At 40.5% G+C, this 27,552-nt stretch overlaps 2 protein-coding genes and 1 long non-coding RNA gene across 3 annotated transcripts; all 3 read left to right on the forward strand.

The window, feature by feature from the left end:
- The first annotated feature begins 1,723 nt into the window (after positions 1-1,723).
- LOC306782857 (uncharacterized protein) lies at positions 1,724-5,090 on the forward strand. Its single transcript, XM_079276335.1, has 7 exons — positions 1,724-1,755; positions 1,857-1,925; positions 2,402-2,525; positions 3,196-3,440; positions 3,731-3,878; positions 4,072-4,194; positions 4,271-5,090. The coding sequence occupies exons 3-7, from the start codon at positions 2,441-2,443 to the stop codon at positions 4,318-4,320; spliced, it is 651 nt and encodes a 216-aa protein (XP_079132461.1). The 5' UTR covers positions 1,724-1,755; positions 1,857-1,925; positions 2,402-2,440; the 3' UTR covers positions 4,321-5,090.
- A 3,898-nt stretch (positions 5,091-8,988) lies between these two features.
- LOC306781949 lies at positions 8,989-12,323 on the forward strand. The gene is made up of 7 exons (XR_013772240.1): positions 8,989-9,045; positions 10,771-10,826; positions 11,096-11,128; positions 11,438-11,452; positions 11,772-11,846; positions 11,993-12,017; positions 12,222-12,323. It is a non-coding gene; the product is annotated as an uncharacterized lncRNA (long non-coding RNA).
- Positions 12,324-13,227: 904 nt separating this feature from the next.
- On the forward strand, positions 13,228-26,479 carry LOC306782424 (phospholemman-like). The gene is made up of 8 exons (XM_079275771.1): positions 13,228-13,362; positions 20,472-20,527; positions 21,439-21,471; positions 23,039-23,062; positions 23,294-23,368; positions 23,484-23,520; positions 23,679-23,722; positions 25,742-26,479. The coding sequence occupies exons 2-8, from the start codon at positions 20,494-20,496 to the stop codon at positions 25,759-25,761; spliced, it is 267 nt and encodes an 88-aa protein (XP_079131897.1). The 5' UTR covers positions 13,228-13,362; positions 20,472-20,493; the 3' UTR covers positions 25,762-26,479.
- Positions 26,480-27,552: the final 1,073 nt, after the last annotated feature.

Consider the following 27,552-nt stretch of genomic DNA (forward strand, 5'->3'; position numbering starts at 1 on the left):
GCAGTTCTGTAAGGCCTACGCGCTACAGCGTGCAGCGGCCAGTAGGGGCAGTGTAACCTTCGCGTTTACACTGACGTTACTCACTACGGTGTACAATTCTATTGACTATTTTGTTTCCGAACAACACCGCATTGAATATGAGGCCAAGTTAAACCAGTCTAATTCACGTCATGTCAGTCTGTCTTTACATTATTATTATAAAGTGTTGGTGTAATTGCCCCTTCAACAGTCCCTGGTGGTCTAGTGGTTAGGATTCGGCGCTCTCACCGCCGCGGCCCGGGTTCGATTCCCGGTCAGGGAACTCTCTTTTGCTCGTTCGGAACGGTAACCTATGTCAACGAAAGATACGGTTAGAGTTCTGCGACAGTACATCAGACAGCAGTACACTGGGTAGTGGAGTTGTCTAGCTGGAGGTTCTAGCTGGGTTGTGTTAACTTAACTTCCATCTCAGCTCACCTGCCTCCTCCCTGGGGTAGTTTGGTGGCGTTTGGTCCGGTGGGTCAGTCTAGTTGTTCCGCTGTGGGTTGTGATTGTGTCAAAGGCCGGAGCACTTCATTAAATTGAAACAAGACTAAGCTACTATAATTTTTCCTCATGAGCAACAGAATGAATTCACATCTATGGTTAGTAAATCCTTCTCATCAACAATGAGAGCACTGCTCTTTAGCAGCATGTCAGTGATGTCTTGTATGTATGAGGGCAAAGCGTTCACCAGCTTCTTCATGTGTGAGTCCACAAAGATTTGAGACTTGAGATGAATCCTTATGTTAAGTGCAACTGTTGCTATTTAGTTTGGATACAACTTGTTGTATTTCTTATTTCAACCACAAGATGGTGCCATGCTTTTTAAAGCACACAAGTTAATACACGTGACACATGTTATGGTTTGATCACCAGTGATGTGATTCTATTACAGGATGCCTTGTTATGTGTGAACATGTTTTTGGAAATGTACAAAAAGTTGTTTGTAACTTAGACTTCTTGCTCAGCCCCTGAAGAGGACACGTTGGGCTTTTGATTCAGCACAATGTTGTTGAAATAAATAGAGATTGATGAAGTGAACAGGTGTGTGTGTGTGTGTGTGTGTGTGTGTGTGTGTGTGTGTGTGTGTGTGTGTGTGTGTGTGTGTGTGTGTGTGTGCTGTCCTCCTCCTTCAGCCAGAGAAGAGTTCCAGCAGCAGCACAAGTTTGATGAGGTTGAGTTGATTTCTTTGTTTGAAATTCATAAGGCTTCATAAAACTCTTCTTATGGGTTATAAATAATTAAAAATGGTGGAAATAATGTTTTATAAGTTCAGCATTCATGATGCTTTGTACCTCCATGTCAAAGTGACAACGAGGTTTGAAAAAAGAATAACTTATTTCATGCAAGACAAAAGACAACCGAACAAGAAGAGGACAAGAACAGAGACTACAGACCAGTTAACATCATTCAGTCAGTGGATGAGAGACCAGGTTCATGTTGATTTGTGTGTTTGTGTGCGTGTGTGTGTGTGTGTGTGGGGGGGGGGGGGTATGTGTGTGTTTGAGACAGAGAGAGTGTGAACATAAACAGGGAAGCAGATAATCTTTTCAAAGCACTGACGTTTCTCACAGCAGCTATTATTGGCTCAGGTCAGGCCTGCTCAACCTGTTTGTTTTCATTCGCAGAAATCCATCTTGTAACTCAGGAAAATGTCCACATACCTTGGTAATCTCAACTTTCCACTTGGTTGGAGCGGGAGGCTGGAGTGAGATGGACAGAGATGTAGAGAGAGTAGGTATATTTGTTGTTTATTGGGGCAGTAGATATATGTCAGACTAACAGTTTAGAGAAGGTGACTTCTGAGAAGTTTATTTCAACATTTATTTTTAAAGGAGCTGCGTCATATTCTTCAAATAAGGAAGCTGCCTGCAGACCTGTGGAATTTCCAGTTCACTTTATAGGTTAGTGGCAATAATCTCTTTCTTTACATTTCAAGATACTTTTCCATTTTACTTTATTTGTCAAAAGCCTTGTCCGATTTGGAGACCAAAGAGTCAAGATTAACAGAATATTGATTATATTAATAATAATTGACATTAATTTGAAAACAACTATGGATGACAAGAGCTCAGTTGATGGTTGATTTGAAACGGGAAACATGTTTGATCTGTTTATTTATAAAAGTCAACCTTTCATTTTCATAAGGCAGGGTCCTGCAATCAGATGTTTTCACATTAAATATGTATCTAAAAATCATTATTAATGTAAAACATTTGACTGTTTATCTGCCTTCAGCCTTAAACATCAACTTTCACTTTCACTCACATCACATTTAATCTGAAGGAAAACACAAGCAGTCTTGTACTTTCACTGCAAGCTTATTGTGTTACTCTATTGTAGATGGAAAAGTAAAGTTACAATGTTCAAATGTTTGCAGATTGACCTATGAAATAAGAGAGACGAATAAGAGAAAAAAATGGAGGACAGGAGGAAGAAGAGGAAGGTTTCTCTTTTCTGCTTGCAGCTGCTGGCTCTGCTCCAAATCACCGCGCCCTCCTCAGGTAACTAACCACGTCCAGGATTTCAAAGTTACGTACTTATTTAAACTGAAAACATGCTTAGACACTACCCTGACCCTGGTAATGTTTTGCAGTCGGTAAGAAAAAAACATAAGAGACTGCAACATTTTTGTATCACAAATGTTTCCACTCTTCCAAGACATTTATTAGAATATTCAAATGTTTATGAGGGCAGAGGAAGGACTTTTGCTGAATGAAGCATTCAGTTCCTGTAAACAAAATGGATGGGTGGATATTTTGTGTTGCAAAGGACAACAACTCAACTCAACAATTATCTGAATCCTGATGTGCACAGTGTGCTGAGCAAGACCAGACTCTATGATGCCGGATATGTTTGATCAATATTGCACTGTGTATTTATTTGGAGTCTGTGTTTGGTTCCTGAACTGGTTTCCTACATTTCTGACCACACAAAACTGCTTGAAAAAATGATCCATAGTAGTCTAAACAAATGATATTTCAATTCTTCCTGATGTGATTGGCTTTTTTAAATTAGAATAATTGGAAAATGATTTAAACCAGATAATAAAATGCCTTTAAATTCATTATTTGTAATTTTATCCAATTTTTTCCATATTTTGCTCTTTCCTCCTTATCGCTCTCACACTCACAAACACACACACACATCCTCCACACTTTATCATGGTTTCAGCTCAAAGCACTACCACTAGGCCTACTACTACCACCACCACCACCACCACCACCACTTCAGCTGCAGACCCTGCAGCCCTCAGTTACCGCACACACCCAGCTGACCTCACAGTGGCTGTTGGAGAACCGGCAGTGTTTCGCTGTGGAGTGCCCAGAGCTTCTCCAAACTTCACATTCACCTTCTACAGGAGTAACGCAAACTACAGCCTCACATGCCCCTCGGGCCACGTGGACGATATCCCCCAGGTAAGGTGGTCCCCGTCCAACTCTGTATTTACTCACTTCATCCTCATCTTCTTCTCCTCTTCCCCTTGGTGACACTATCTTGTTGTCACACAGTCACAGAGCTGAGGAAGTAAGCAACGTCTCTCAGAACAGCTAGTAATTGAACTCTGACTTCAGTTGAAAGTTGCTTTTGTTTTCTGGTTCTAACTTACTGTAAGATTTCAAAACATTTCTACCAAGGTAAGAGCATCGTTCTCTTATTCTTCCTCATCTGAACGCCTCTTCATTCCCTTCCCTGTCTCTCTCCTCAGGCTCTCTATGGAAGTTGTGATATGAAAAATGGAGAGTCATTAGCTGTGTGGACCCTCAGGGGAACTTCTTTCTCTGACAACGGCACGAGAGTCGTGTGTCAGCAGCCAGAGAATCCTAATGCAGCTGCTGCCGTCCTATACGTTTATGGTGAAGACTGTTTCAAATTAACATCGATCTTTTTCTCATCATGTTTGTCACAGCATTAATACATATTTAAATAAATTTTGCGATTTTAATTCTACATGTTGTGGTACACCTGTAATTTAAAATAACAAGTAGTTATACTGACATCTGTGGTAAATTCTCCTCCCTCCCACTGTCCTGTTGTCCTCTCCCCTAGATAACGGCACCAGCTACGCCGTTCTCATTGGCTGTATCATTGGGGGCTTCTTCGGCACGCTGCTGGTATTCGGTTTATCGTATACCATGCTGCAGAGATCTGAGACACTCCAGAAGTGCTTCAGTAAGTACTCTGCCTCAATTCACCGGTGAATGCATTGTAAACCAATCAGTAATCTGTCATGTCTTTGTGCTTGCAGGGGGAAAGGAAACAGAAGATGATATGACCACAATAGTAGCGAAGGAGTAAAAGGAGACAGCTTGCTTGAAGTTGCTCTGAACCTTCTAACCAACAGAGAATGGAAACATGAATTATCTTTTTTGACCAGTCTACGTGAAATGAAAGCTGTATTTAGGTCTCCAGGTCTGCAGGTTATGTTGTCTTTTGAGGCTGGATCCATCCTGGGTATCTTCACTTCCTAGATCTGTCCTCAATAACTGGACCTTGCACTCATTATAAACATCTTAACAGTGTGTGATATAGCATGCACACGTCAAACAAAACACCAAAAAAAGCTTATACCAGATATCTTCTCCCACTTGGTGCAGGGTCATACGTCAATGTGCACTGCCTTTACTTTATACACCTCAAAATCATGTGTCAGATGTGTTGCTGTGGGTTGGTGGTTGTTTGTGTTGAGTGAGAGCAGCAGTCAGACTGTATGTAATGTAGGATGTTGAAGTCGCAATTGTTTAAATGTGTAATAGTTAATGCCTCATGTGATAAAAAGGAACAATGGAAGTGTCCCCCGCAGGTTGAGCCACTGACCGCAGCAGTCACTGGAAGTGGTTACTGCGATGTTGTGAAAGTGCTGAGCAAGTGATTGTCTGCAGACAGACACTGTTTGAATGAGGAATAGAAGAGCTACTCTTTGCGCTTCCACATCTGTTTCACATCTGTATTACACAAGCTATAGAAGGTAAAATACTAACTGGTGCCAGCTGTGCTTGTTGTACCAGTTTAGTCAGTTACACTTTCACAGTTTGTCCACTTGAGGGAAGCACTCACTCCACAGATTACAAGCCACTTACCGGTAGTTCTTGTTACAGTAGAGTTACATAAGTACGTTGTTACATAAGTACGTAAGTTTCTTTTTTGGGGAATCAACCGGTGAAGTTATATGTTATTAAAAAAGTGTTCATATATTTGCATTTTGAAGTAAATTGTCTTGATGTTTTTGTGGTTCCGGAGTCATTGTCTTTACGAAAAGGGAAGTGTGTGGCCCATGACCAAATTACAGCTGCTTGATGTTAAGACAAAAACTTGCTTTTTATTTTTTTGACAGTGAAGAAAATTCTGTCACTTGTGCGGATTTAAAGTTCCTCTCATGTGCCCGACTCTCCATTTGGATGTGCTGTTACAGTACAATCCTAGATATTTGAAAGCAGCATTCAACTGGTTCTCACACTTTGTTGTTTGGTAGTTTGTATTAGTTTGTATTTCTAATATGTTTTTATAAATTGTGCACATGGATGTTTATCTCTGTATCCCTTCATCTTAAGAACCTTGGTTCATTATCACAAACATTGTGCTGCTGCATGAAGATTTTACATTTACTGTTGGTTTTTGTTCAATTTCTCTTTTCATTCTATTTTATACTTTTTTGTTGTTGTTTCAGTGTATTACATGATGTTTTAATGCATTTTATGCACCTTTTTGTCTTTAATTGTGTATACCTGCATTCAGGCAGCTCTTAACCTCTTCACCTCTACTGGAAAGCACTTTGGGTCAATTCCTAATGTTTTTAATTATGCTATACAGATAAACTGACTGAACTTCACATATATATTATTAGTATGTGGCACAAAATTACTGAAACAATATAAGTTATTAGCAGGTCCTTCAATATGCAATTCAAATATTAGATGGAGGAAATTACCCTTTTCCTCAAAATGATCTGATGATCTTAAACACATAGGATTGTGAAATATCCAATCAAAATCCCTGATAAAGTATCAATGTGACTCTAAACCATGATACACTAAAACATTCCCCAATGTGTTACTAAATTCACTGAAATAATGCGATTGTACTACTCAAAACCAGCTGCTCATGGCAACTGTAAGGAAACTCTCAACTTTAGACTGGAAGAGAATTGATTGAGCGCTAAACAATGTTATATGACAACTGGTATTTGACTGCTTTTGACTGTGGTCTTTCATTCCGCTGACTGTGTGTTGTGACACCTGATAGAGCAGCATGGACAGCCAGCGAGAGAGACACACACACACACACAGAGAGAGAGGGAAATCAGCAGGAGAGAAATTCAGCCTTGTCTTTTAGTTGATACAACAGAGGCAGGATGGAGCAACGTGTTGACTCAGCTGCTCAGCTACACCTCGGTTCACTCATGATAGGTTCCTGTCATATTCTGGTGTCTGATTTCTTCACATTCTCCAACCCTGAAGATGAAGTCTTACTTGGCGTTTGCGTGGCAAATGTTCAGATAAGACAATAGTGTGGCGCATTTACAGTAGGAGTCAGTTGGGTCACGTCTTGCTCGTCATTTTTTTCCTTTCGGGTTGGGGAAAAAAGGACCAAAATAACGTGTCTAAATACACAACGTTCTTGTCATGTGAGGCGCTAAGTTTTTATGAGTTTCCAAAGATGACATTACAGTAAGAATTATGATCTATTAGCTACAGGTTGATTTCATTTCCAGAGGATCTTTTCAGACATAAGCGAAGCTGTCTCATATGCTAACTAACTGGATCTTATTCACTGTTATGTAAGCTAACCCAATCCTTGACCTTTAGTTTGACTGTTTATGGACAAACATCCTAAATACCACCATAACAGAGATGCATGCGTAACCATGTGTGTGTGTGTGTGTGAGTGTGTGCGTGTGTGTGTCCACTGATAACCTACATTGTTCAAGATGACCCTAACTGAAAAGGGATCAGTTTAACTTGCAACACCTTTCAATAAATGAGGAAATATTAAAGGGACTGTTAAACTATTTCAAATAAAGTTAAAAATAGTAACAAGTTGAACAAATTGAGTGTAGTTAGCGTTAGAGCCGACGACAGACTTTACAACTTGTAGAATCCTTTTAACTGACCGAACCTCTATTATAACCAAACGTCCTCTGCTGTCTTTGGTCCTTTTTTTATTTAAAGAAAACAAAAGGCAAAAGCAGAAAAGCAAGATCAGTAAACAAAATACAGGATTTTTTTTCCCACTTTTGTCAACTGCTAATATTTACATTTGATGTCCACTGTACATGTAGCAGATAGTCATGCTGCTGTAACAATGGCATCCTTGTATTTCTTTATCACGCTGATGTTATTGTGACGCTACGGTCATCCATTTAATTGCATCAGTGTACATCTTTTATTACTTTTACAGATATGACGTGATGCGTTGCTGAGGAAAATATTATCTTAGTTTTCAACACGGACAAAAACATCCTAAAATCCTACAAATACTGAAAGAAACCCCACACCGAGTGTCCACTCTAATTCTATCAGTGACATGCTATTGACATGGAACACAGTGACCTTTATTTAACCTCGCATAAACACTGTTATGCTTCACGCAGACAGACACCAGGAACAACAGATACTGTGCAGCCACAGAGCTCTTCACTCGTTCATTATTGTGCATTATGGACGTAATTGTAAACTGGAGACAAATCAGTTTGAGAAAATGATGCTTTTAGAGTAAGCCATGAAATCCAATCCATGCAAATGAGTCTATAAGACCTGACTATCTCTATTCTTTCTCTCTCAGCTTTGTCATCACAGTTGCTGCGCTAATTTGCTGTCAAATTGTCGTATTATCACTTACACATGCACATGTTTGACCAAACACACACACACACACACATCTTAATCTACTGTCTGTATCTCTGTCATTCTCTATCTCTTCTGCCCTCACAGTATTATCATTTGTTGAGAGGCTGATGCATGCCTCGGATTTGTCAGCGTGTGACAGGAAATGATATTAATAGTCACAGATCACCACTGTGCCACATGTATGCACTTGCATAGTTCTGAACACATGTATTGTGTATACAACGCCAACAGAGATACCCACCAACGTACAATGCAGCATGTACCAGAAACAAATTCGGTATTCAAGGTGCATAGAATTGATCTAACTACCAATTTAAAATCGTTCAAGAAAGAGTGTGAGTGTGAATCAATCCTGAGATAGGTTACAGTAAACATCTCTCCCTCCTGCCCAGGGTTAGTTTAAAAAAAAAAGGTGAAATGCCTGACAACCATAAAACCAACAGAGTGCTGTCTATTCCACAGGGAGAGGAGCACTGGCAGACACCTAGGAAACCTGACAGAGCCACAGAGGGGGAGACAACAATGACGTCAGATAAAGGACACAAATAATGCACTGTACAATACATACACACGCTCCTCGTGTCTTTGTCGACTCTTGGATTTGATATGCACTTGTTGAAGAATAAAAACTGAAGTTAATTTTGTTGTATCCGCATGAGAAGTTGAGATGATCTCATCCTATCATCTCACAGTTTTTCCTCTGCACATATTTTCATTGACTGATGATTGCTACTTTGATATGTTGTTTAAACACAGAGTGTAAAGGCTCTATTGACTATCACTGTTGTGTCAAAGCAGTCTTGCTGGTGAATCACAGGTGGTGTGAAGCTAATTTAATGTTAAAATTAGAATATAAAGTTATGAATGTGTACCTTAGTGTAAGTTTAAGTGTATAATAAGTGTAAAGTGTATAACTATCTAAAAATGGCTCTCAAAATGGTCCCTCTGAAGAAAAAATGACTTTCCCTCCATCATGCACATACGCTGATGTTTATGGAATAACATTGCCACTCGTCAATACGTAAACGTGTCCCGCAGACACTTGTGTTTACATCCCAAACACAGAGGAGGAGCAGCTGCTACTTATTCAGGTGAAATAGAAAATACACACTTTTGACCAGGCAGAGTCTTGGAACATTCACACACACACTTCTCTGCTCCTGAACCATCAGCTCAGGTAAGAACAGATCTATAGAGTGGAGCAAGATGGGATGCCAGTCAGTGTGAGGGGTCAAGGTCAGATTCCTGTGAAAAATTCCATTGGAGGGGTTGTGATTGTTGTGTGATTATCCTTTATTCTGAAGGTTTTCATTTTAGGGTTTTGCAGTATCAAAGATAGACATGTGTAAAGTCCATTTGAAGACTTTACTGAAAGAAGAGCTTTCAAATTGCTTTGGAGATTCAGAGGAAAATGATCACAAATTGAAAAGCGAATGTGCTTGTACTGAAAATGTATTATATGTTGAATGTGTCCGTTTGTTTCTGGCATGTGGAGCTTCTGTTTTATACTTCATGACATTGTGTCCATTTATGACGAGCACTATAATAACATATGGGCTGATTTCTGGCTTGTCTTGATTTAACAAAAGCAACATGTTGCTATCTTACAACGAACCTCAGACAACAATACATTTTCAGAATTGGATCAGGATTTTAAAATATTTAAGAAAGACAGCACTGCAGGGATTTGGTTCACTAAAGAATGCAAACCTAAGAATGAGGACGTTGGCAGAACATCGGTAATCTGTGAAGCACACTGAACTGTAACATCCACTAATGAGCAAAACCAAATTATTTTGTCAAACTTTTTTAAGCCCAAGCAGAAAGTCCATTCCGTCTGTCGTCTGACATATGGGACACATTTTAAGACATGGGACAGAGTTTGACCGTGGCTAATGTCATGCTAACCGATAGCTGCAATGACATTTTAGACAGAGGACAGAAGGCCATGATTGAGGATAAGTGAGGAGAAAAGAATAATAAGCTTGAAAAGCTGGTGCAAACTGTATTTTTTGGCAACAATTTACATGCAGAATAAAAGCAAGCGTCAAGCCAGTATTTGATCCTCTAGTCAGACTTGTTTGAATACAAAGAGACATCTGTGAATAGAGAACTTGTTTGTGTGAGGACAGGCACTGGATGCAGTGAATCTAACCGCTATGGAGGCCCAAGGGTGTCTGGGTGTCTGGGTGTCTGGGTGTCTGGGTGCCAAGGGTGTCCAAGGGTGTCTGAAAAGTCCTGTTGCATCTCCACTTCTCTCATACTCGAAGTATATATTAGTTATAGTGTTTATTATTATTTTAAGGGTTAAAGAAGGCTGTTGGCTTTTGTATTGTTCATACATTTTCCAATACAACACCTTGTCACGCTATGACTATGCATATGTATCTATTTTTAAATACGAATGATAAAACTATAAAACTTATCAATGTATATGAAAAGCTGTTTTTTGGATGCTTCATAAGACGTCAACTTTATAACGTCAGTAAAAAATCCAACTGCTCATGTAAAGAGAAAGAAAATCAGCAAAAATCTTTGTAAAGTACATGACAGTGTTTGGCCCAAAGCAATGATTTTTTTTCTGGAGTAAAGTGGGGATTGCAGGAAAGTTGTCTGGAAACCAGCTGGATTTCACCCCAAGACAAAAAAAAAATGATCCGCTGTTTACTCTCCAAACACCCAGAATGCATCCCTGCTGACGAGACACTGACCTCTCACACAACAAAGGACGTTCTTCCCGGGGAGAGGGAGGAGTGTGTGCTTTGTTGCTTGTATGCATGTGTGTGTATGTGTGAGAAACAAAGGCCGTGATGGGAGAAAAGGTTCTACTCTGTTTTCTATTCTTTCCCACAATCATATGTTGTCTCTCGCTCTCTCTGTCTTTATCTGATTCTCTTTCTAGCTGACTCTTAGTTGTGTTGAAGATGGGATATCTCACTGTTGTGGCTGTTGTGGCAGGTAAAGAAAAAATGAAACGGATAAGTCAACGAAATATCCTAAATATTTTATTTTCAATTAAATGTTTGGGCATACAAAAGGTCACTTGTTCAAAAAGCATCACGTGACGCAGACAACCTCGTAATTCAACTTGTTTTAAAAGAAGAAATTACTATAATTCTTAAAAACTCTGTTACGAGACATGTTCTAGCAGAGCCACTGACATGTTTGCAGTAAAGTACACTCCCACTCAACGAAATTACCATTTCATTTGTCTGACTTTCTTGCAGTTCTCTTCAGCCTTTTCATGGAAACTGAAGCAAGTAAGGCCAAAACTCTCCTTTCATCTCGTCTTGTTCTGAGACTGGTTTGTTTAGAAACTGGTTTAGGAAGAAATCAAACTAACACCATGTTAACAATGGCCAAATTCAGGGCAATTGTCATGTTACCATCCCAAAATGGATGATTGAAAAGATTAAACAGAACAGAGAGACATGGACATGCAGTAGTTCATAAGAGTACAATTTCAACATCTTGAATCATCCATTGAAGCAAGTTAAAGTGAGTAATGTTACTCATGTTTCTTTTCCCCTTCTCTTGTTTCTCCTCCTCCTCTTGTGTTTGGTCTGCAGATCCATTTGAGTACAGTAAGTACAGACACGCTTAACTCCTAATTCTTATAAACTGCGCAGCAGCATCTCACTCCTTGTATGGATTATAAAAAGACGAGCGCAGAGTTTCATGTATTCACTTAGATTATTGCAAATTGCATGTGCCCAATGACAAGAGCAACCACTGCAAATTTGAATGTCAAAAAGCGATATTTAAAAGAATATCTGTCTGTTAGATAAAGCATAAATACAATGATATATTAGTCTGCATTTAATTATTGGATATGTTTGCTTTGCAATTGATTTTTTGCTTTGTCAATAAACCCTCTTAACTTCGAACATCATTGTCTGACAGACTATAAAACGCTACGAATTGGAGGCCTGATCTGTTCCGGCTTGTTGTTTGTCGGAGGACTCAGCATTTTACTTTGTGAGTTCTGAAACCGCACGGATAAATTAGCCTGTATGGTAAACCTATGAAAGCATTTGAATTGATTTTTAATTTCCAAATGAATGCTAATAAAAGAATCGGAGTGGTAATAAAGCTCAGTAACACATCCCTCTTTGCCCTCACAGATAACAGGTGCGCCATGAAGAACAAGTACGTTTTTTCTTCTCATATACTGACTGTTTGTCTATGTCTGTGTGTGTGTGTGTGTGTGTGTGTGTGTGTGTGTGTGTGTGTGTATGTGTGTGTGTGTGCGTGTGCATGTACTTGACTTGTTGCCCCTATCATTATCTCTGTATTTTTTCCCAAACTGCCGTGTGAACTGACGCCCCTCCCTCGTCTCTTGTTACCTTGTAGAAAAGTGGAAGATGACAACAGTGAAATCTGATATGGTGCCTGACAAACCGGTTTCAGCCAGGAAGAAGAGCTGACGGGCATGGGGGGTGGAGAGATTTGGGTGTGTGGTCGGTGGGGAGGGGGGAGGAAACACAACTGCTCAGATGGTTATATCTGTAAAGGCCTGTGCAAAGATATACCGCGTATGCGAGGTGTGAAAGCATGTATCCATTTTGTCGAAATCTGTACTGATATGTAAATTATAGGGTCATTTATATTCACAAAGATGTTCATCCCTGAAAACACGTGGACCTTCTCGACATATTCAGTCTGCTTCAAAATGAGTTTCGTCATTACCTTAATGTTGTATGTTGTTACTGAAATAGTGCATTATTAGGAACACTGTGTCATGTTTAGTCATTATGGCCGGTTGTTGATGAACTAGCTAGATTCATCATGTGGTCAGCCATTTCAATATTGAAAGATATTGAAGATTAGGAGAAAAAATAGTTAGAAACCTTTGGTGTTCACATCCAAAATGAAAATAAATGTTACTATGTGGAACCAAATTGCTAATATTTCCGTGTTGTTTTTCACAATGTATATGATAAAGGTCAGCTTGTCGTACTATATGACATTGAATGACTTTAACATTTATAACTGAGAAGGGCAGTTATTGATCATGATTTCCCTATTCGGGCATATAGCCTCCCAATTATTGCTATTGTAAATCCATTGCTATACCAAAAATGTTCCTACATTCTTACACTATAATATGAAGTACAAACGAATTCGTTTTATAGTAGACGCTAACTCTACAAACTTCGACATCTTCGTTCTCGACAAGCAAACATTAATGCTTCACTCCTCCTCCTGGCTCTCAGTCCACCCGACTCTGGATCAGCCTCCACGCCCCGCTTGTCTTCAGCCTCACGCGCTTCACCGACAGAAACCGACCCGGGATCAGAATTCACGGACAGAACTGCAGCATTTCAAACTCAGCCCCTTTTTCTAAAATCAAACCAACCTGTTGAGTGCGACAGTGCTGTGAGCAGGGTGTTGGCGTACTGTGTGGAGAAAAGTCGCTGCTTTTGTGTCAGATATTCGCCTTCTTCGGAGACATTTCCTCGTTTCTGTCGTTGCTAAATACACCGTGTTAGAGGTAAGTGTTGCAAAGAAAACATCTCTAATCTCACAGAATATCGTTCTCTAAAGTGTTTTCTTTATTTGAGAAAATCGGTCAATGAAGTTAAAATGTCCAATATGTACGCGTACGCATACTTTTAGCCCAATGGAGCACAATTTAGCTAACGTAAGGCTTTTTTTATGATGAGCAAATATATTCTTAACATCTTTGTTTGTGATGGAAACTGTACTTAAATCTCGGTATTTCTTATTAACTGGCCCATTAAGTAACATAAAACTCAAAAAGGCTCGAATTAAACATAGAAACGTAGTTTTTTTTTCCAGAGACAAGTCCATCATTCTTTATAATGTGGAAGTACAATACAACATAGGCCTATGTCTGTACATAATGTAATGTTATTCGGCTGACATTTATACTCGAGCCAATCGGTGCCAGGACAATGGAGCTGCACGCGCCCACGGGCCAACGTGTGTAACGGCAAGGGTAGTCTTCCTCCACGCGCTTTGAGCACACATGTTCACGTCAACATTGTTTGGGGTTTGACTACGCAGCAGGCTTTAAGTGCTCTATTTGACATCATGAAAAAAGGTTGTGTTGTGTCTGTTGGTACTTTAAGTTCTTGTTTAACCCACCAGATAGTCTATGTGTTTATATTTGATGCTGGCCTTGGCCTTCTTTCACTTGAAAAAAAGATGAATAGATCATATTCGATAGAGAAGTTTTAAAGAACCATCACGGGACAAATTATTCAAAATCATCCCAGTTTGTGACATTTTACTCCTGATGCACAGTACCAATGAAAACTTCCTGCAGTGGAATATTTGAATATTGTCATACTGTCACATGCTTTATTGATCAGAGAGAGAGAGAGCGCGCGCAAGTTGATAAGAACACTGGTGATAATAGTGTTCTACTATGTGGCACAGGGACAGATTGGGACAAGGACAGAAACATGAGACGCCAAATTCTGCTGTACAACGTAGAACTGTAAGGGGAAGAAAGGAGTACGAAATATTGATCATTTGCTGGATTAATAAAGTTATTTATCAGAATACTTGCAGTCAAAAGCCTCAAAATGTACAGTGTAAAACAATCACATTTTAGGGGCTGTAACCTCCAAGAATGTGGCGTATTTTACTTGATAAAGAATGTTAAAAATGAATTGGTAATCAAACTGTCGTCCATCAGTTTGTATTGACTTATTATTTTCAGCCCTAATGTAAAGCTGGTTTCCACATCATTTTGACACAGCTTATTAAAGTGTTTAGCAATTCACTGGCTATACGATGATAGAGATGCATAAACAGTGTTTTTACATTATGAATGTGTTTCTGTGACCCCTGGTTACAGAGACAGACTACACGTGGGTAAACAAGACGCCATAGGTAAACGTCAGGTTTTAGTGTACAAGAGGCGTAGAATGACCTTAGGCCAGAATGCACTGCAGTAGTAACATCTCTTGTGTTTTGGGCATGTGTTGCTGTGACCATTGGCATTCTGCAAAGCTAACATAATCCTTGGCAAGCTACACTTTGTCTGTCCTGGGACAAGTGGATGTCCTTTCTGTGGTGGTTTGTTCTAGTTAAAATGTCGGACATCAGTAATTGAAGTAGAACCAAACAGGGCACAGAGGGAAACCGAAACTCCTCGTCATAATAAATAGAGTTTACTAATATACGTATATCACAGATTGATGATATTTAGCAGTGCAAGAGAAGATGCCTTTTAGTCTTCTTTGCGTTCATGAATTATACAGAGGCATTTGTGTTCACCAATGTGGATTAGTAACATTTCTGTCAAAAAAATCAATATCTTTGCAATGCAGCGCAGGAGTATGATTGCTTAGCAACAAACGGATTTGATTTCAGAGTGTCTTCAAAAAATGACACGCAAACTACAGCACCAAATGTGTTTTGGGATATTTTAATCCTCCGACATACTGGGAGAATAGTTTGGGCTAACAAATGAGTGGCAAAGATACATTCACGCAACATACTCACACCTGTCTAACTGCAGGATATCTACAGTATTTTCATTTACATGCACCTTCGTTCACCTTATGTGAGCACAGATTGTCAGAGAGAGAGAGATGAGGCGGATAGAGATGAGAGATGTCACGGGGTGAGAGGCAGAGATGGAGGGAGGGGGAAGGAAGGTGGCGACAGACGGAGTTGTCGCTCCTCTCTCAGGAGACACAAATGTAGCTTGCTGTCCTCACATGACCATAATCCCTAAAAAAAGACGACGAGTGTGAGTGAGGGAAAACAGTTGGCGGGGAGAGCGTTCTTAGGCGAGACACACTTCCTCCTCACCTTTCCTCACTTCACTTTGATGTCTCACAGACACAAATTTAGAAACCTCGACAAGAAGACATTGATTTCACTGTGACTGTGACCTTCAGTGCATTCCGTGTTTCACCACAGAGCTTTTGTTTACAACCCAGCAGAGACTTCTAATGCGAGAACCAGTCCAGATATTCTTATTTACGCCTCATAGTTATGTTATAACCGTTAACCTCTTTAGCCCGAGGTTGCTAACTCCAAACTGTAATCACCCGTGTTTTTAAGATATTCCCTGCATCATCTGTTGCAGGGATTTAAAAAGTTTGTCAGAGAAGCTGCCAGTCAATGCGTGCGCTTGTTATTAGTTTTATGGGAGGAAGATGAGATGAAACGATGGAACTGTACTCCGTCCGTTGATCATGACTGCAGAGTGAGGAGAAGTGTGTTGCTCACTGTGAGAGCCTTGTGGTTGCCGTGTGTGAGTCATGGCTCGAGTATGCTCCACTCCCTCCTCCCCTCTGTCTCTCTCTCTCTGTGTCCCTCCTCGTTCCCGCTCTCCCCCAACACACTCTCCCTCGTCTTCCTGCCTTCCCCCTCTCCTTCCCCCAGGCTTAAGTACTTCTTCCTCTTTCTCTCCCTCTCTTGCTCACTCTTATTGCCCAACTTGATATCTTGTTTGTACTTTCTCCGTTCCCTTTCTTCATCAGTTAACTGCCTCCGCTGCCTCCCCACTACCCTCGGTCTCTAGATTTCTATCCCGAGTACTTATTTTTCCCTTTACATAAAGGCTAGTAAAAAAAAAAACCACACTTGCATCTGTCGAAACCCATCTTCTCTTAGCTTTTCAGCAGCCACAGAGACAAATAAGTCTTATTTTAAATTAGTTGAGAAACCCTCTGACGCCATGCACTTTATCAATCACATTTCCAGACATTCGGTTCCACAGAAACATCATGTACTCTCGTCATGAAATGGTGCATTTCTGAGTGTATTGGTAAAGTGAAGGGAGGAACAAGTTAAGATAAATTCATCAGACAAAAGCAGATAACACAGATTGCACAGCAGGTTCGCACTGTGTTTCGTCGACAACGCCAGAGGGGGGGGGGGGGGTGGTGTGTGTGTGTGTGCGTGTGCGTGCGTGCGTGTCATAAAGGATGTGTTGCACACTGGAATTCAGTGCTGCTAATTTAGGAATAAAAAATGCCACTGAGAAAAGACAGCTGTCTTTGTAGTGCAGTGACGGAACACACACACACACACACACACACTGTTGTCCAGCATTCAAACGGTCGGGTGGGGGAGTGGAAATAGCAACAGACACTAAGTCACACATGCATGCTGTGCACGCCACATATCGTAACACACACAGTCACGTGCACACAAAATTGTATCTCTGTCTTTTGGGATACAGCCGCATTAAGACGACATCAAATATGAATTTAAACACACTTTGGTAAAGATGTATTTTTAAACATGATGACAGGTCTTTGTTTCATACTCATGTTCCAGGTTCCTTTGACCCTTCCCCCCCGTCCCTGAACAGGATAAGCAGTTTTAAGAATCGATGGCTAACATTTGTTTGTTGGTGAACGCTTTTCTTTTTTTAAGGTGCAAATGTTCGTTCATCAAAGCACTTGACTGTGCGTATGTGCACCCACTGGGTGTCTGTATGTGTGGTGTCACAGTACTTCGTCCCGAGGAAGTAAACATACATTCAAAGTCAACTGGTGGCCTTTCTCTGCATGTGTGCACCTTGTCTCTCTCTGTGTGTATATATTTGAGTTTGTGTGTTTTTGACACACATTTTGTCTATTGACCATCCACAATGACTTTCCCCTCTTATAATAGGATCTTTGGCTGTCCATTTGTGGTGCCCACAGACTTCCAAAAATCCAACAGCAACGTTTCATCCCTGATAATCAGCAGGTCTGTGTGAGACATGGTTAATAGGAACTACTACCTAGAGAAGAAATAGTCTGTATGTAATATAAATGTAAATATTTAAACTTAGTAAGTACTGTACGGTACTTTGCTAGTACTGACTGATACGTAGCTACATGTAAGAGTTGGGACTCTTTAGCGGCCCCTGCAGCTTATTGTGTAACCTTACTGTTGGATAAGATTGGAAGAGGAGAGTGGGGTGTAAAAGAGAAGGTGATGGTGTCTGACCGTGAGACGGGCATAGAGCCTAGAAGGCCTGTGGCTCCAGGGAGTTTGTACGAGAATGGATAAATGAGTGGAAACGACTTAACGAGAGGAGAGGTAAGGAAGAGAGACATGCAGAGGTGTGTCAGAGACGGGAAGTAGTAGAGGAGAGTTTTAAAGAGGCTGGAGAGGATCGGAAAGAAGACGGCAGCTCATCAAAAGCAGGAGAGCACCGTGAAACAGTGGCAATTTGTAAAGCTTTTCACAACAAGTGGAAATGAGTATGAAAGAAGTAGAGGATGTGGAGACATTAGAGCATGAAACAAAAATGTAGAAAAGCAGTCCTAAAGACGGGAAGAAAAGGAGTTGAAAACAACAGAATGAGGGACAGTTGGAGACGGGCAGAGTAGCATGACAGCCAGAAGAGAAAACCCTTTATCCCTTCAAAGGGCTTCAAAGGGAACTTGCACAAAGGGGAAAGTATACTTTTTACATAATATCTTCAGAATATAGCTTGTAATAAGATAGCCTCCTTTGAAATCCGCCTTCTTTGGAATCAGCCTAATTAGTTGATTTTTCGATTAGTCAATTGACAGAAAATTAAGCGGCAACTATTTTGATTCATTTATTAAGTCACCTTTCAAGCAAAAAAAGCCCCAAATCTGCCGGTTCCAGCCTCTCCGGTGTGAGTGTTCTCTGCGTTTATTTGTCTTATATGTTGGTAATATAAAAAGCACACCTGCAGCAGTCACCTCCTGGCTCCGCCTTACACTAACATTTGCTTTAGAATATGATCTTCAAATAGGAACAGGGAGGCGCCACATACTTCATATTCCCCTCTCTATTCCTCACACTATCCCATTCTCACGCCTCTCTTTCTCCCCTCTGCCTTCCCTTTCTAATAGTCTCACCCTCAGTTTGCCCCCTGTGTCTTCTTCTCTCTCGTGTTTCTGTCTTTGCCCTTCTCTCTCTCTCTCGCTCTCTCTCACTCTCGCTCTCTCTCGCTCTCTCTCGCTCTCTCTCTCTCTCTCTCGCTCTCTCTCTCTCGCTCTCTCCTTGGGTAAACCATTCTGTAGTGGTTGTTGGCCTGTTTCCCGTCCTCTACATTCCCCCAGCCTCGCCTTGGGTTGCTGTGGAGAGGCACCAGGAGAGGTGCACTCGTCCTGCTCTTCTCTTTTCTCCCTTTCCTACCACACTCCAAATACCAACAGCAGAGCAGGGAGATGCATTGTTTTACCCACATACTCCTTTATTGGGAGGTTACTGTTGTTGTGTGTCACTTAAAGATACTCTAAAAACTAAGCTACAAAAAGTACTACATCCTATCAGATACACTCTCAGTCTCTTCTATAGAGCTTTTGTGCACGTTTTCACAAACGCACGTGTCGGCGTGTGAATGCCAGTTTGAAACAGGTATGGGTGTGTGTTTGCTCCTCACTGTGGAGCGCTCCGAAGGGAAAAGAGCGATAAGTGGAAAATCACTGCTGCGTTACTCGAGGTGTGTCTCCTCCCAGCACACGTTACCTCTGCTGCTGCTCACAGCGTGGACACAGAGTCCCTCAGGCAGTGTGTGGGATGTAATTGCGGCTGTCAGGAAATGTACTTGTTCATTAAGGATAATGAAAGTGGGATTATTTAAAATTCTGCCTCACCGTTAGCAGAAGCTAAGTATTTAAGATGAGAAAGCTTTTTGTCAGCTTTCAATAATCAGCAGGCATTGGAAAAATAAAAATATCTCCCTTGACTGATGGAACTTCAAAAAGAAGCTTGGCGCCAGCCATCCATACTCTAATGCTCGCTGTAAGATTATACTAGCAGACAGGAATAGCTTTGGGTGAGTGCACTTTAATATTATTCTCATGGATTTTTTCATCAGCAAGTGAAAGCTTAGAAAGAGAAAGAAGAGCAATGTGGACAGTCGGAGCAGGTGACATAGGTCCATACATACATACATACAGTACTGTACATTATAGGTAGAATACGCCTGTAGCGAATTCAGTGACAACATTGAAATAAGAAGAAATGAAGCCTCAGAGCTTTCAGATGGCGGCGGCGTAATGCATTTTGCAGAGTGATTTAGTTCTCCTGTTGAGGCTCCATTAAAGCACTTTGTTCTCATCAACATCAGATCGAGTTTCTGAGAGCGGGAGAGACCACTTTGTGCCTTTCTAAATTTGATCAGATTTCTTTGTGTGTGCTTCAGAGGGAACGGCTGCACGTACTGTGTGTGTGTGTTTTAGTCCCTTTGGTGCCCCTCAGAAAACACAGAAAGGCTGTGCGTTGCATCAGGTCTCTGTTGACATGTGGCTAGTGCGAGCCAGTTTGCAGCACTGTAATCAGCTTTCTAACATGCACACACACACACACACACACATACACATTACAATTTGATTATGTGTGCCATTGGGACTGAAGATAATGTTATTAAACCCATTTTGATACAACTAGTCGTGCTCTAATGGCCGGCAAAGCACTACAGTTAGTACCGGTAGTTTATGTTTTCAATCGATGTGCAAGCATTAGTCAAAAGTAAAGGCACATTTTTTGTGAATACAAGTTTTTGTATCTTTTCCACTGAGGATTTTTGCTGTGGTAACTAACTTAGAGTGTAAAGCTGTGTACAAAACTATTATTAGTCATGAATCGAGTTACCTCCTTGATTGTTATTGATGTCTGTGTTTGCGTTTATCTCTGCAGGTAAACAACCTCGAGCGTGAAGATGTCAAAGATCGTTGCTTTGGTGTTGATGACACGTGAGTAAAACTCTCTAATCAGTCATTCTTTAAAAATCCTCTGTTACATTAATAACTTCCTCTTTATAGAAGCCAAAGAGTACCGTAAATCTATTTCATTCAGTTTTAGTCAACCAGAGAGTCACTTAACAACACGATTAAAGGGAGAGAAAGAGGTGAATATACCAAAATATAGCAGGAAATAAAAACAGATAAAACATATCCTAATCAGGAGGCCGGAATGTCGCACTAAGTGCTGGTGATCTGTTTGCTCCACTTCCTCTTCACAGAGGACATTCTGCCTGCAGGTCTGTCTTCCTCTGCACATTGCGGAAGTATTTGCACTTTTGTGTCACGATGTAACATGTCCAAAGTCAGACAAAAAGCAGCAGAGTGGATGAGTTGTGAGAGAGATAATCTTGTCACTGCCTGTCTGGTTGACCCTTCGCTTGAGATTTTTAACTGTCTGGACGTTTGATTATGTGTAGAAATCCCTAGTAAGATGGAAAATGATGTGCTGTACAATTACAGTGAGCGTGACGACATCCACAGCTCCTTCAGGTGTTGTAGAAGAGGAAAGATGGGCTGGATAAGGAGAAGGAGAGATAAAACAGCCGGAGTATTATGTCATGTTTTTAAACAGATCTGGATTTTCAATAAATGCAACAAAGATTTAAGAGCTTTTTAAGAGCTGTTTGATTCATCGATACTGACAGTAGAATGAAAAGTAAAATGCTTTTGCAATATTAAGTGCACAAAATCAATATGAGTGCATGTACTTTTTTAAACGGTCTTTCAAACCACATGAATCTATAATTTTCATCATCAGTGGGATATCTTTTCTTTTCCACCCTCATGATCCCGAATGAACAAAAGGAGAGGCCTCAGGTTTCACTGTTTTGTAATGTTTGACTCTTTCTGAACTCTTGCAGTTGTGTCCCTGGTGTTTGCGGAAGAACAGAACTGTAAGTAGACTAATGTGACTGTAAATATTTGGGTAATACGTTTCATCCAAAAGAGGATATATCTCTATTATATGATCCAATTTACATTTTTATCTTAAAATTCTGAGATAAGATAACTATAAGAGCCATGTCTTTACTTTTTTTATTAAAATTTAGTGAAATGTCACTTTTATGTTGAAATGTATTGATTATGTCATCTGCTAGATCACACGTGTCAAACTCAAGGCCCGCGGGCCGAATCCGGCCCGCCACGTCATTTTATATGGCCCGCGAATCCACCAGCAAAAGAATTAAAAATAAATAAATAAATCATTTTATTTTTTATTTTGGAAATAAAATAGTTCGACTTGAAAATAAAAGTATCCCCATGGTCGAAATTATGAGATAGAAAGAGTAAGAATGTCTGTGTACCGACATTAAAACTATCACAACAGGTGGACAGGAGAGGCAACAGACCGTAAAGAGGTTTTCCAACAAGTGATTGAGTTGGAAAAGATCGAAAAATAATCCCAAAATGTCCACGAAGAGAACAGTTGATGCAGAGGGAAGAAAATGTAATGAAAGATGGGAAAGTGAATCCATGTTTGTGCTTAAAGGAGAGAAACGGGTCTGTCTTCTGTGTTATGAGGCGTGTCGGTGATGAAGGATATAATTCACGACGTCGGCATTTTGACACCAAACACGGAGCTAAATTTAGCCTCCAAGAAAAACATCAAATTGTCCAAGAATTAAAAGGCAGACTGCAATCACAGCAGAATATATTTACACAGCTACAGCCCAGTGCATGCTAAAGGTATGTGAGCAGAGCTCCGACCAGATACAGACTTTTACAAATGTCAGTTTGTGAAGAAACACCATCGCAGACCGAGTTCATGAACTAGCAGCAATCTAACAACACAGCTAGCTAAGAGACGAGCAGGTACTGAAAGCACAGACAACACGGATACATCATCTATCCATGTTTATCAGACCTGACTCTCAGTGAGCAGCTCTTGGATGTAGCTGCCATGCACGGGACGATGACAGGGAGGAACATTAGTGATGCAGAGAGGTGACACAAATAGCTTTGAACAAAGTTAATGTAATAACTTGTGTTTGATATTTGTCTTTGTTATTTTTCTGAACAGTTTGATCTTTGATAGAGTAATATGGGTTTCTTAACCCTAAATTGAAATGATTTATTATTTATTTATAATAACAGAAATGTGCTTAAATATAATTTTGCATTTATATAACTGCATGTACAATATTTTTACACTTGAATAAACAACAATCAAATGCAGAGAGTTAGTTAACAATATGTTAGGGATTAGTTACATTTATACAGTTTTAGAGTTACAACCGGCCCTTTGAGGAAAACTATGATGCTGATGTGGCCCGGAGTAAAAATGAGTTTGACACCCCTGTACTAGATAATCAAATTAGGCCACAGTGTTTCATCCTCTTACTTTGTACTGTTGACTTGTTTTATATCACTGTCTCTGATACGTCGATGTTTCTGCATATCCTCATTTATCTGCTGCTCAAACCAACTTTCAACTGACTCCAATTATTTCTGTTCCTGCAGTGGAAGAGGACCCATTTACCTTTGGTAATCTATTCTTTTCTTAAGTAATATTTTCACTATCATTGAGAAGGTAGCGGCCTTTAGAAGCTGATCTGTATCATTAACATAAAGGGCTGTAAATCACTTTTAAAAACTCACTTTTTTACATGTATATGAAGATGTTTCCCATTTAATTTGTTTGCATGTTTCTTTGCTTGGATGCATTCGTTTTTTTTACATTCATTTTCATGCGGTAACCCTGACGTCTTTCTGAAGACTACTACAGGCTGCGTGTCGGAGGCCTGATTCTAGCTGCTGTCCTCTGTCTCATTGGCATCACCATCCTGTTCAGTAAGATGCAAATCATGCACACACCCTTATCCACACATACGGAGTCATAAACTGCCTCAAACAACGCACAAACACACATATAAAGAAAGCCAATTGTTCTTCTCTCTTTCTCCAGGTGGCCACTGCAGGTGCAAGTTCAACCAGGACAAGAGGTGATCCTCCATACAGTTAAACATTAAAACATTTGTGTAGTTAGTGTGGAAACTCTAAACTAGGAACACTTTACATTTAATATATATTGTAAAAACAGTATATTTGACCAAGTTACTGTTTTCCTCGTCCTTTACTCTCTCTTTTCTTCTCTTTCCAGAAGGAGGACAGGAAGCAATGCTCAGCAGATGCTCTCCGACCAAGGTAACGTTTGTTCCTCTACCAGCTCTTTAACTCTTTGTCTTCTACATCTAAAAGAAAACTAGCACCTAAGACAAGGTTGATGACCGGTTTTACTTCTTTAATACAACTCAGTTCCACTGATATATTTATTAATCGACAAAGGAAACTCCATCTGCAGTTGTGGTTTACTGTAGAGCAGAGGTCTTCAACAGGAGGTACTGCAGGGGGTCCGTGACATTTTTGGTTGATTAGACAATTGTTTATTTATTTTTTTCCAAACATGAATCTGTCCATTATTGTAATAGTTCAGTATTGTATGCAAGATAACAGGTATCTTTATGCATGGCAGTGGCACTAATATGCCATCACTCATTTTCGTTTCCACATTTATGTTTAAAATGAAAACGTCAATTAGAATAGCTTGTATGCATGATTATCATGCAATTGAAAGACAATGTTGATATTTGCATTGGTATCAGTTGACAAGGTATGTTTCTAAATCTCAGTGGCACGGCCTCCCTACTCACTGCACCTTGCACATGTTTAAAATAAAAACATGAATATATGAACCTGTGTATTATTTGAATAGCTTAGTATTGAATGTACAATAAAGAGGTATGTTTATACATGGTACTAGGCCCATGTAATATAAAACACAATTTTAAACAATATATATAGTCGGGGGTCCCTGCTCCATCTCTCTATCAGTTTGGGGGTCCTTGCCCTGAAAAACGTTGAAGACCCCTACTGTAGAGCATCAATGACAACCGCTAAAACCAGCAAATAGATTTTGTTTCCTTTTCACATCACCACAATTGAATTGTTCAAAATAGATAAACCTGTCGTCCCACTTCTACAATAAATGTTTTTTGGCCATCCTCCCCTAAGATTAAAAAAAAACAATGCTGCATATGTATTAAGACATGTCTGTCAAAATAACAGGTTGTTATCCCTCCTAAGATTTCATCACCCAGTTGGCATCCTGCTAAGGTCTAAAGTTATATTTACTCTGTCCATCTGTTTCACCGTAAACGGCCTTGTGTCACACACACACACACACTTACAAACACAGTATGGAAATGTCCCATAGTGCTGGACTCCGATGCCGTGGACCACGCTGTTCAACAGGTGGTGGGACTCTGGGTGTCCGGCATGCAGAGAGGGAAGTAGAGAGAGTGGTGTGAGGCAACCACACTCTTTTTATGACTCCGCGACAGTCCTGGAATTATGTTTTTCGGGTGGTACGTCCCTCCGTCGCATTCTCTTGAAGCAATATCTCAGGAACTTCTTGAGGGAATTTCTTTACATTTGTCACAGACGTGGTCAAAGGTCAAGGTCACTGTGACCTCACAAAACACGTTTTTGACCATAACTGAAGAATTAATGTGAAATTATGACAATTTCACACAGATGTGTGAAAGGATACAATGATGAAGTAATGACATTTTGGACATACATGGTTGTAAACTGCAACTTGACTGGTTAGCAGAGGCATGGTTCATTATTCTAGTTTTATGTTAAAAGATGCCCTCTTGGAAAACTGCAGATATTCATAAATGTGTAGCCTATCTCAAGCCAGATGATTGTGCTAATGATGACAGATGCTCCTTGTTAAGATGAAATACACAGGTGGCCCATATGGAAAAACACTGTGTGTGTGGGGGCAGTATATACACAAGTTAGCACGGGCCCACAGGGACATACTGCACTGGCAATTTCCACATGCATGTGCACTGTCTGTCTGTCCGTCCGTCCGTCCGTCCGTGCGTGCGTGCGTGCGTGCTCATTATCTGAGAATAAGTGGCAGTGGGTTAATTCTTCGCCTCAATCTTCACGTACACAGAATGATATCGTATATATCATCACTGCCAATCAGGCTTAAATGTTAGCCTCACCTTTCATGAAGAATTTACGTTGCTAATATGTTAATGATTGTCATTTTGTTTGTATAACCCAGTGTATCATGTTACTGATCACATTTTTTCAAGCAGCAAATTCACCATTTGAATTTTGGGAACTCCCCTTCCTGTCTGTCTGCAGGTCGTTCCGGCGAATGCTAGATGTCAACCAGAACACACACTGACTTCCCGAACCTGCAACCAACAGATAAGATGGAAGAGCAGCAGTGGGATTTGATACATCCAAGGAGAAGCTTTTTTTTATTATTGTTTAAGAGCAACAGAAAGTAGTCTGTGTGAACCGGCTGTGAGGTGTGATGCTTTCTGCCAGTTAACTAAGCTACCGATCAGCAGCCTGCACCTTCACACATACACACACACACACTTGTACACAGAAGTTGGCACTTTCATCTCAATCAACTGAACAATTTTTGATATTTAGAATTTGAAGAGGCTTTGCCATGAAGAAACTATAACAATAATATAAAGCCTTTTGAGAATTTATTCTCAAACTCATGCTTTGTCATTCACGGTTTATTGTTCTGAAAGTGACCCCATACAACAGTTAACACAAAATTATTACCAAAAAATTCCTCAAGTTTCCATCCATGTCTCACATTACTTCTGTTCTCTGTATTGTGTCTGTAAGGTAAACATCGATGTAGATATTAGTCGCGTACTGTGACCAACCTAACCCGCTGTCCATGCTTTCATGTCACATATGAAATCCACATAGTCACGAGTGTTTAGAGTGCTGTTGTTAATTCATGATAATCTGTTAATTCCCATGTTTGGCTTCATTGAGGAAAGTAGTGGATTGCACTGTTCAGATACACAGCAAAACTCTGTCATGTTTCTATAAAAGAACTATTGAAACCAACGTGTGTGTGTGTGTGTGTGTGTGTGTGTGTGTGTGTGTGTGTGTGTGTGTGTGTGTGTGTGTGTGTGTGTGTGTGTGTGTGTGTGTGTGTGTGTGTGTGTGTGTGTGTGTGTGTGTGTGTGTGTGTGTGTGTGTGTGTGTGTGTGTGTGTGTGTGTGTGTGTGTGTGTGTGTGTGTGTGTGTGTGTGTGTGTGTGTGTGCGTGTGCGTGTGCGTGTGCGTGTGCGTGTGCGTGCGTGCGTGCGTGCGTGCGTGCGTGCGTGCGTGCGTGCGTGCGTGCGTGCGTGCGTGCGTGCGTGCGTGCGTGCGTGCGTGCGTGCGTGCGCGCGCGTGCGCGCGCGTGCAACTACCGACCTCCCTCTCCGACAGTGGCCCTGTGATGGAGCGGCCATGTTTGAAACATTGCTGCCTGTGAGACTGATGGATGATATTTCATATCTGATGGTATAAATACCCAGAGAGTAGGTCTGACAGACAAGAGCGATGAGGGGATAGATGCAAGAAAGATAGAAATCTACAGAAAAAGTGAACATTGGTGATTGTTTGGGAGAACCACAACAAAATGGCTGACCCAAGTATCTTAAGACAGGTTGCAAGACATCACTCAGCAAAGCCCTGAACCCGCAATGACTTTTAACGAATTTCTTGTTGCACTCAATACTTTAAACCTTTGGAGCTCTGTCTTAGCAATATTTCTTTTTAAAAAGTTGTGCAAAAAGAACTAGCGGGTTCAGCTGAATCAGCGTGCTGTATGCAAATTTCAGTGTGCGCATGAAAGTTGCATACTAATCTTGGAAAAACGAGGAAGGTGATTTCATACATGGTCCAGAACAGCAGGTGGTGGTGGGTGAGAAGTTGTACGCTTTAAAGGTCAATGTTTATGTTTCGATGTTAGGTCATTCTTTTGGTCCACACATGCACAACCCGAAGAGAGAAGTCTAGTTTCTCTTTCTACGGTCCATTTGGCCATTATGAAGAAGTATCATGGTAATACCATAATGTTAACCCAAATTATCACAGTATTTCAACAATGCAAAAATACTCTGATACTGTAGCCTACTATTATAAAATACC

This window comes from Melanostigma gelatinosum, assembly GCF_949748355.1.
Source record: "Melanostigma gelatinosum genome assembly, chromosome: 9".
NCBI classification, from domain to species: Eukaryota; Metazoa; Chordata; class Actinopteri; order Perciformes; family Zoarcidae; genus Melanostigma; species Melanostigma gelatinosum.

Excerpts from the sequence above, each read along its gene's own strand:
- LOC306782857 (XM_079276335.1), top strand. The coding sequence starts at position 2,441 with ATGGAGGACAGGAGGAAGAAGAGGAAGGTTTCTCTTTTCTGCTTGCAG. Across the intron at positions 3,441-3,730 it reads ACGTGGACGATATCCCCCAG|GCTCTCTATGGAAGTTGTGA; the intron begins GTAAGGTGGTCC and ends CTCTCTCCTCAG. Across the intron at positions 3,879-4,071 it reads TGCCGTCCTATACGTTTATG|ATAACGGCACCAGCTACGCC; the intron begins GTGAAGACTGTT and ends CCTCTCCCCTAG.
- LOC306782424 (XM_079275771.1), top strand. The coding sequence starts at position 20,494 with ATGTCAAAGATCGTTGCTTTGGTGTTGATGACAC. Across the intron at positions 23,063-23,293 it reads AGAGGACCCATTTACCTTTG|ACTACTACAGGCTGCGTGTC; the intron begins GTAATCTATTCT and ends GTCTTTCTGAAG. Across the intron at positions 23,369-23,483 it reads TGGCATCACCATCCTGTTCA|GTGGCCACTGCAGGTGCAAG; the intron begins GTAAGATGCAAA and ends CTCTTTCTCCAG.